The sequence below is a fragment of the Triticum urartu genome, chromosome 5A, assembly GCF_056163025.1.
Source record: "Triticum urartu cultivar PI428250 chromosome 5A, HENAU_Tu73, whole genome shotgun sequence".
NCBI lineage: Eukaryota > Viridiplantae > Streptophyta > Magnoliopsida > Poales > Poaceae > Triticum > Triticum urartu.
The window spans coordinates 470,351,755-470,362,120 of NC_141877.1; the positions used below are offsets into that span (position 1 = coordinate 470,351,755).

The 10,366-nt window shown below is 48.3% G+C and overlaps 1 protein-coding gene across 1 annotated transcript; it reads left to right on the top strand.

Annotated features, from left to right (window-relative positions):
• Positions 1–1,681: 1,681 nt before the first annotated feature.
• On the top strand, positions 1,682–4,348 carry LOC147972024 (uncharacterized). Its single transcript, XM_087524207.1, has 7 exons — positions 1,682–1,846; positions 1,922–2,056; positions 2,117–2,514; positions 2,585–2,800; positions 2,843–3,146; positions 3,451–3,727; positions 3,810–4,348. Exons 1-7 carry the CDS (start codon positions 1,682–1,684, stop codon positions 4,346–4,348), a joined length of 2,034 nt encoding a protein of 677 aa, XP_087380333.1.
• Positions 4,349–10,366: the final 6,018 nt, after the last annotated feature.

Sequence of the window (10,366 nt, forward strand, 5' to 3'; positions counted from 1 at the left end):
CAGCGGCACTCGACCCATATCTGGGCCCTACGGGCCCCATCTGGGCCTCGGCGGGCCGACGGCGGGGCGGGTATGCGGCGTGACTCCCGGGAGGTGGGGGAGCGGCGATGAACGGCGGGGGCTGGCGGCGCCGTTGCCAGCTTGCTGCAGCGTGGCCGGCGGGGCTTAGCGGGCCCTTTTCGGGCCTGGCCGGGCCAGGGGTGGCCTGGTATGCCCCGCTGCCGTGTCCGGACAGCTACCGCGACGGTGCCGGAGGCCCTGGCCTCTCACACGACGGCGGTGGAGGTGGTTCCCTCCCGCTCGGCCTTGGTGCTGCTGCTCCCGTCGCTTGGACCTTCTCTCCGGTCTTCTTGGCCTCATGGTGGTGCTCGCAGCGAGACGGCGTTGGTGGCGGCACTACCGTGATGGAGCATGGTGTTGGGCGGTGGTTTGGCTGATCGGCTCCGGTTGGCCGGTGGGGTTTGGAGTGCGGGAGAAATCCTTGCCGGTTCGTCCGGCTCCGATGCGGTGACACCAGCGGGTGCCACTATCCCTTCTTGGAGGGTGTCGGTTGTAGCTATCCCCCACCTCCCTCCACGTACTGGGGGAAACCGTAGGACTTGTCCGGGCAGCAGCGTCGTTGGTGTCGCATCCCTTCTTGGAGGTGCTTCTTAGTTCGCGGTAAATCGGAGCCTCGGGGTGTGGTGGCTTGTTTGGAGGGCGCAACGGTCGCAAGTCTTCAGCGCTTTGTTGAGCTGCCCTTCTTCTTTTTCTTTGGGCTTGATGTGCTGCTGGCCCCAGCATTGCGATGTGTACAATGGTGGTTTGCTTTGGAATACAAAGCGGGGGGAAACCCTTTTGCTTTGGAATACAAACCGCCAACTAAACCTTTGCACGACAACTTTTCGGTTTGACACTGAATTGTACACTTAAACCGTTAATTGAAAACCGGCTTTTATATTTCCTTTCAGTCCCCCTTCCGAGATGACAAAACAATTCTCTGCTTGCAATTGGGTTCCGTCCCGGATCACGGAAACACAAATCAACGGATATGCCATGCGCTTTAGCCTCAAAAAGGGTCCTTCATTGGCGAGTTCCGGGCTCTAAATGCCCACCTGAACCTCAAGATGGAGAAGTGATTGTATTTATGCAACACTTAGACCGGGGATTCAGCCCGCCCGGATCAAAAAATTTACGGGATGTCCTCGCAAGCTTCCAACTCCATCCACAAGATATTGGACCGAACTCCGTGTCCAATATATGCAACTTTCAAGTATTCTGTGAAGTCTACCTTCAAGAAGAACCATCCGTGGAGTTGTTCCGGGATTTTTTTCATTTGAACCGCCGTACGGAATTCTCGGATGGTCCCAACACAGAGCTTGGTGGCATTTCAATTCAGAAAAGGAAAGAAGTTGATTTCCCCCATGCAAAACATCATAGCCATCCTAAAGATTGGAATCAGACTTGGTTTTATTGCCGGAACACTGCCCCTGACGGAGAAAATCCTTTGCCGGGTTATCGCCCTCACCGGCTTAGCAATGGTCACCCATTACAATCACGCTTATCCGCCGCAGAACGGAAAAACTTTGCACCTCAACTCGCCAAGCTCCGGGCTCCCATGGCCAACGGTTTGACTGGCATTGATCTCGTCCGCTGCTGGGTTTCTTGGGGCATTTTACCTTTAAGCCGCCGCCCCGGATTGATGCATGAATATACTGGCAACGTCAAAGACCCTCAACGATATCATGAAGTAGTAATGACAGACCTTGAAGTTACTGAATCTGTGAAGAAGATGCTTGATGAAACGATCTCTGCATGCAGCCAAACCGGGTTGCCACCTTTTTACGTCTCCAATAAACCGCCAGCGGTAAAGTTCTTCTTAATACTTACTGACTCGCCTCCGCATTAACTATGTACTAACCTTTTCTTGCCTTAATTTCAGGCTAACAGCTCCTTCTGGAAGCGGACTAAACCGGCCAAGGCTCCTTGTGCAAAGAGCAAGGTCACCAAGAAAATTGCCAAGAAGAAAACCACCGAGTCTTCTGATCCGCCAGAAGATGAGGAATCAGACGCAGAGGTAGAACTTGACTCACTTGGTTCCTTTTTCGTACATCTTATTGGCAATGATTATTCCCAGGATGATGCTGAGGCCAGCCACGCAGACCATGTTGAGGTAATTACTCTTTCTTCCGATTCAGATCTTGTACCGGTTCAAAGAGTTCGCCGTACAGTCCAGAAAGTAAAACAATCTCACCCCCTTGCTCAGTTGGATCCAAAATTTTCTTTGAAGACACAGCAAGCTGCAGAGCGTCACACAACCCGGCATAGTGGTCAGCAAATCACTTCGTCCGGTTTAGCAGATACACCAACCCGGAAACGTCGTCCAGAGGTGACTTGTTCTCCTGAAAAACTTTATCCTTTGAAGGGTTTCTTCCGATGCCCACTCAATCCGTCTGACCCGAATTATCAGGCATCTTCCAACTCGTCCGGTGGTTCATCAACCACTCAGCTGCCTCCTCTCAAGACCGTCGCTGGGTAAGTACATTGTTCCTTAACTTGTTTCTTCATGTGTCGGTTTATCATATTCTAACTTTTGATGTTGTAGTGCCAAGGCCCGACTAAGTAAGAAAGCCAAGACCAGCGACGCTACTGATGATGTTGATCCGAAGAAGACCCCAGAGAATGATGGCGAAAATCCTGAGATTGCCATAGACAGCTCTGCTCCGCAAAACCCAGGCGCTGATGCTAATCCGCCAAAAGTTGAACCGGATGTACATGTTGATACATCACATCCTCATGCCCCTCCAAGTCCAATTGCTGAGCAGCGGGATTCAACCGCTGATCCGCCAAGCCCAGTTAACAGACCACCAAGCCCTGCTGCCAAAGCGCCAAGCCCTGTTAAGAATGTCAATCCATCAAGCCCGGCCAAAGATGATGATGTTGTTGTTACTGGCACTGCATATACCGCCCCTGGTAATCCGGTTGCTCTATCAAAGCACACTGCCAAGGATGAATTTGCTGCTATGAGCAAGGGGAAGGGGAAGACTGATTTGTCAGCCTATGTTGATCTTTCTGCTCAAGACCTTCACTCCGGTTTCTTGAACCGGCTTTACACCAGCCAGGATTATGAAGCCGGTTTGGTAAATCTGATGAAGGAGCGCTATGAGGTAAATAGTTTGATCTTTTGCTCTGTACCTTCATTGCATTGTAGCCCCCAAGGGCCGGTTTTTCTTTAGAAAGTCAAACCGGGACTTTTATATTTCGTACTGTACTTTGTTGATTTTCCTTGTGTATTGTTTGATCAAACACACATTAGCCCCCAAGTGCCATGATTAAAACTTGTATTAATCCGTGGGACTTCAACAATTAGTAGGAAAAAATGATCCACATTAGCCCCCAAGTGCCAAGTGTATAACTAGTTATATGCTTGGGACTTTCAAAGATATTGACACACTCTTCTGACTGTTGCAGACTGAGATAAATCAACAAGTCTCTCAAATTGCGGATCTTCAAGAGAATCTTAAATCCCAACAAGAAGAAACCACCAAGGCAAAAGATGAATTAAAAACCGCCTTAACCACCATGGAGCAGCTCAAAGAGTGGTTCAAGTCTGAAAGGGCCAACTGGGACACTGAAAAGGCTGGATTGCTGAAGCGGGCGGAAGATGCTGAATCAGCTCTTAAACCGGTGGCGGAAGAACTTAGTGGATTGAAGCGCCAAGTTAATGCCATGACTTCTGCAATATTTGGTAAGTATCTTTTGCCAAGGCTTTGTAACTGTCATGCTTTGAAATTTCTCCGGTTTAACATGAAATTCTTAAACCGCTGTAGGTAGCCGCATTGCTCATCTGGGCTCTGATATGCGGAAGAAACTAAAGGCCGCCTATACACTGATTGAACAGTTGTATACTGGTGCCCAGCGGGTTATCTGCGCATCTTCCTATGACAATGCGGCCCCAACACTGATCAAGGACACGCTAGCTAGGTTATCTATGACACCAGCACAGATAGAAGAGTTGAAGCGATCCGCTGCCAGGGCTGGCACTTTGTTAGCACTTACTCAAGCCAAGGCATGGATAGCTGATCTTGATCCGGTTGATATAGCCAAGGGCTTCCCCGATGAACAAGAAAACGGGGAAGTGTTTGATAATGAAGCCCTCAGACGTGTGACGAGGGAGATGCGTCCTCTGGCGAGTCAGTTGGCAGAAGAAGCTAACTTGACGGTTCACCGATCCTTCTATGATGCTAACAACAAACAGGTTGAGGCTGTCATTCCAGAAGTGCAAAATCTTATTCCGCCGATCCATAAGCACACTTACGCCCCTAACGTTGATCCGACTGAGCTTATAAGTGAAGAGGCTGTCTTTTAGGCCTTAACCCGGATTGACTGGACCACCACCGACTTCCAGCCATTGGATGGGGAGGAGGAGGCTGAACCGACGTCACATGACCCATCTACTTCACATCGACATGGCGATGAAGCTTGATTCGGCAATCCGGTTGATATGTCAAAAACTGTTCGGTTTAAAACAATTCCATATTTTGGGCCGCTAAGTGCCTTGTAATAGGGTAGCAAAAATATTTTCATCTGCTGCCATCGTGTAGTAGGAGATACTTTATGTGATCCGCCATGATAATTTCAATGTTGGTTCATGTATCATAATATGCAATCCCTTTGTCTGCATAAAAAGAAAGTGTCCTGGCGGTTTACCGCCGGACGGGTCATAATGCCCAAGATAAGGCCTGATTGATAATCAAACCGTAAAAAATATGAAATGACTCATACCTGTGATGTAATATCACTTTAGTTGGTTGACCAACTTTGATTGTAATAAGGGTGAAAACCCAAATCTGAAATTCTTGTATAACTCCATCATGTACTGATGGCGTATAATAAGTCACACCGGGTGATGATAAACACCAGATGATCAAAACTGGCGACAAGTAGTCAAAGCTAGGCCGGGTTAACGAACTCCGGTTTGATAATAAGGTCTGTCAATGTGTAGTTGAAAACCAAGCCGGTTTAAGGAACATCGGGCTAATAAGATGACTGATAAGTCATACCAGGTCAAAGAAACCGGTTTAACATAAAATTTATCAAAAAGAAAAGTGACAAACGCAAATAAAACCGTGTAGTCGAGGCTTTTCAAGGGCTGCCAGGCCCAAATTCGAGGCTTTTCATTGGCTGCCAGGCCGCTGAGTTGAACCATTTAGCAAAGCCTTTTAAGATGGACCTCGAGCTAATCAATCACCGTTTTAACTTTGACAAGTTTAGGGTCTCAATGAGAGTAATAGTCAAACGTTCGAAGGGTCATGCCAGGATTACCTGGATAGGAGTGTCTTACTTGATGAAGGCAGGTTAACCCGGGGTTTTAGGTAAATATACCAGGCTTCCAAGCCGTGGGTCGATACCCAGCTACAAGGGTCCTTTCAAACTCCTTGGTATTTGACACAAGGAGCCCCCAAGTAACGTGATGAGCTGTGCTCATTGGGTGCCTATGTTTGAGCTGTGCATAGCATCCAGACTCTCTTTGGCCCCTTGGGTGTGAAGCTCCCAAGCTATGTTGTGGCGTGATAGCCGGTTTAATAGGCAGTACTCCGCTTTGTCAGCTGAAGCCCCCATGTAACTCAAAGGATATATGCGAAAAAACAGCAGAGGCCCTGCTTAGAGCAAGGATGCTGGTTTATTTATTGATCATAATATATACATTGTCGAAATATGTACATAAGAAGAGCCTATGGCTCAAGTGTAGTAAGGCCGGAGGAGAGCTATGTTCCACGGCCGCCGGGTCTCCTCCTCAGAGTTGCGTGAGTTGTCTCGAATGTCAATGAGGTAGTATGATCCGTTGTGCAAATTTTTGCTGACCACAAAGGGCCCTTCCCAAGGTGGGGATAACTTGTGCATGTCGGTCTGATCCTGGATGAGCCGGAGCACCAAGTCGCCTTCTTGAAAGGTTATTGTCCTAACCCAGCGGCTGTGATACCGCCGCAGGTCTTGCTGATAAACCGCCGATCGAGCCAGAGCCATGTCCCGTTTCTCATCTAACAGGTCCAGCGCCTCTTGGCATGCTTGCTCGTTGTCCACTTCAACATAATTAGCAACCCGGGGCGAGTCATGACGAATATCACTTGGTAGGACTGCCTCTGCCCCGTATACCATAAAGAAAGGTGTGTAACATGTTGATCGATTGGGAGTGGTGTTAATGCTCCATAACACAGAAGGTAATTCTTCCACCCAACAACCCGGCGTCCGCTTTAAGGGAATCATGAGCCGGGGTTTAAGACCCTTCAAAATTTCTTGATTGGCTCGCTCCGCTTGACCGTTGGATTGAGGGTGCGCCACAGATGCTAAGTCAAGCCGGATGTGCTCTTTGTGACAGAAATCCTCCATATCACCTTTGGAAAGGTTTGTACCATTATCCGTGATAATACTGTGTGGAAAGCCAAAGCGTAAGATAATCTTTTTGAGAAATTGAACCGCCGTAGCTGCATCACACTTGCTGACAGGCTCCGCTTCAACCCACTTGGTGAATTTATCAACTGCCACCAACAGGTGGGTCTTCTTATCCTGGGAACGCTTAAAGGGCCCCACCATATCAAGTCCCCAAGTAGCAAAAGGCCAAGTGATAGGAATCATCCGTAGTTCTTGAGCCGGAACATGAGCTCTGCGTGAATTTTTTTGACAAGCATCACATCGCTTTACCAAATCCTCCGCATCAGCATGAGCTGTCAACCAGTAGAACCCATGACGAAAAGCTTTGGCAACCAATGACTTTGAACCGGCATGATGACCACAATCCCCTTCATGAATTTCTCGTAGGATCTCTTAGCCTTCTTCCGGAGAAACACAACGCTGAAATACCCCTGAAACGCTACAGCAGTGTAACTCGCCATTGTGAATAACCATGGACTTGGATCGCCGGACTATCTGTCGAGCCAGGACTTCATCATCTGGTAACTCGCCCCGGTTCATATACGCCAGATATGGAACCGTCCAATCCGGTACAATATGCAAAGCGGCCACCAATTGAGCCTCCGGATCAGGAACAGCCAAATCCTCTTCTGTAGGCAACTTAACAGACGGGTTATGCAAGATATCTAAAAAGGTATTAGGAGGTACCGGTTTACGCTGAGATCTGAGCCGACTCAAAGAGTCTGCTGCTTTGTTTTTGCGCCGATCGATATGCTCAACCTGATACCCTTTGAAGTGACCCGCCACAATATCCACCTCACGTCTGTAAGCCGCCATGAGTGGATCCTTAGAATCCCAAGTGCCAGAAACTTGCTGAGCCACCAGATCAGAATCTCCAAAACAACGAAATCGACTTAAGTTCATCTCTTTAGCCACACGGAGACCATGGAGTAACGCTTTCGTACTCAGCTGCATTGTTAGTACAGGGAAACATCAAACGGAGAACATAGCAAATTTTATCACCTCGAGGGGAAGTAAGGACAACTCCAGCCCCCAAGCCCTCCAACTGCCTGGATCCATCAAAATGAATAGTCTAGTATGTATTATCCGGTTTGTCTTCTGGTGCTTGCGACTCGGTCCAATCATTGATAAAGTCCACAAGGGCCTGAGATTTGATGGCTGTCCGAGGCACATACTTCAAACCGTGTGGACCAAGCTCAATTGCCCACTTTGCAACCCGGCCAGTCGCTTCCCTATTTTGAATTATATCACCCAAAGGAGCAGAACTAACCACTATGATGGATGGCCTTGAAAGTATTGCTTGAGTTTTCGACTTGCCATAAAAACCCCATACACCAACTTCTGCCAATGTGGATAGCGTTGTTTTGACTCGATCAGGACTTCACTGATGTAGTATACAGGTCGTTGAACCGGATATTCCTTCCCAGCTTCCTTACGCTCGACCACAATTGCCACACTGACCGCTCAGGCATTGGCAGCCACGTATAACAGCAAAGGCTCATTATCAACCGGAGCTGCAAGAACTGGCGGTTCAACCAACTGCCGCTTTAACTCCTCAAAAGCCGCATTGGCTGCGTCACTCCAGACGAAATCGTCTGTCTTTTTCAACATCTGATACAAAGGAATTGCCTTCTCCTCCAAACGGCTGATAAACCGGCTAAGGGCTGCAATCCGACCCGCCAGACGTTGAACATCATTGATACACTTCGGTTTAGCCAGGGATGTAACGCCTTGTTTTTTTCCGGATTAGCCTCAATGCCCCTGTTGGATACCAGAAAACCTAAGAGCTTGCCTGCCGGAACACCAAAAACACATTTATCCGGATTAAGCATCATTTTGTAAACCTGAAGATTGTCAAACGTTTCCTTGAGGTCATCTATCAGTGTTTCCTTCTTCCTGGATTTTACCACAATGTCATCCACATAGGCATGAACATTACGCCCAATCTGCGTGTGAAGACAATTCTGCACACAACGCTGATAAGTTGCCTGGGCACTCTTGAGCCCAAAGGGCATAGAAACATAGCAGAAGGCTCCAAAGGGAGTGATGAAGGCTGTCTTCTCCTGGTCCTTAACTGCCATCTTGATCTGATGATAACCTGAATAAGCATCCAAAAACTCAGGCGCTCACAACCCGTCGTTGCATCAATGATCTGATCAATACGCGGGAGAGCAAAGGGATCGGCCGGGCAAGCTTTATTCAAATCCGTGTAGTCCACACACATACGCCAAGTGCCGTTTTTCTTAAGAACAAGCACCGGATTGGCCAGCCATTCAGGATGAAACACTTCAACGATAAAACCAGCAGCCAACAGCCGGGCTACCTCTTCACCAATTGCTTTGCGTCTTTCCTCATTAAAACGACGAAGAAATTGCTTGACCGGTTTAAACTTGGGATCAATATTAAGAGTATGCTCAGCGAGTTCCCTCGGTACACCTGGCATGTCAGAAGGCTTCCATGCAAAAATGTCCCGGTTCTCACGGATGAACTCGATGAGCGCGCTTTTCTATTTCGGATCCAGATTTGTGTTGATGCTGAACTGCTTGGACGAATCGCCAGGCACGAAGTCAACGAGCTTAGTGTCAGCCGGTTTGAAATGCAGGTTTGGGTCATGCTCAGTGGTGGGCTTCTTCACAGGGGTCATATCTGCCAGATCAACATTTTCCTTATAGAACTTTAGCTCCTCTGTAGCACAAACCGACTCAGCATAGGCCGCATCACCTTCCTCGCAGTCCAAAGCAATTTTAAGACTTCCGTGAACCGTAATAGTCGCTTTATGACCCGGCATCTTGAGCTGCAAGTAAATATAACAAGGCCTTGCCATGAATTTTGCATAAGCCAGTCGCCCAAACAGTGCGTGGTACGGGATCTGGATTCTCACCACTTCAAAGGTCAACGTTTCAGACCGGGAGTCATGTTCATCACCAAACACAACTTCCAAAGCGATATTACCTACAGGATATGCCGATTTACCTGGTACCACACCATGAAAAACAGTGTTGGACGGTCTAAGATTTTTGTCTGTCAACCCCATGCGACGGAAGGTCTCATAATACAGAATGTTGATACTGCTTCCTCCATCCATGAGTACCTTGGTGAACTTATAACCTCCCACCTGAGGCGCCACTACCAAAGCCAGGTGACCCGGATTGTCAACCCGGGGCGGATGATCCTCCCTACTCCACGCAATAGGTTGTTCGGACCACCGCAGATAACGTGGTACTGCCGGTTCAACAGCATTAACTGCCCTCTTGTGAAGCTTCTGATCACGCTTGCACAAACTAGTGGTGAACACATGATACTGTCCACCATTCAACTGCTTTGGTTGACTCTGGTAACCCGACTGTTGCTGATTTCCTTGATTACTCTGCTGGTTATTACCACCTTGGTTGTTCTGGTTGCCCTAATTATTCTGAAATCCAGAGTTTGAGCCGTCGCCACCATGAAAACCTGGACCTGAACCGCCTGATGGACCCTGATCATACCGGAAAAGATCAGAGTTTTTGAACTCCTTCATAATGTTACAATCCTTCCAGAGATGCGTTGCAGGAACCTCCTTGGTCCCATGTTTTGGGCAGGGCTGATTCAACAAATGCTCTAGATTCATTCCACTGCCGCGCTGGGGCGGTTTACCTTTACGACGTTGTACATTAGCGTTAGCCACAAAATTTGAATCCGCTTTACGCTTACTGTTATTCCCATGGCCTCCTTGGTTGTGTTGCTGTCCCTTTGCACCGCCGTTCTTCTTTCCCTTCTCCGGTTTCTCATCATCAGAATCGGGATCCTTGGTATTATCGGAATCGGCATACTTGAACAAGGCTGCCATGAGGGTTCCCATGTCGTTGCAGTGGCGCTTGATCCGTCCCAACTTCATCTTCAGTGACTTAAACCGGCAATTGCGCTCCAGTGTTATGATCGCTTGACCAACGTTAATCCAGTCAGACGAGTGCAAAAC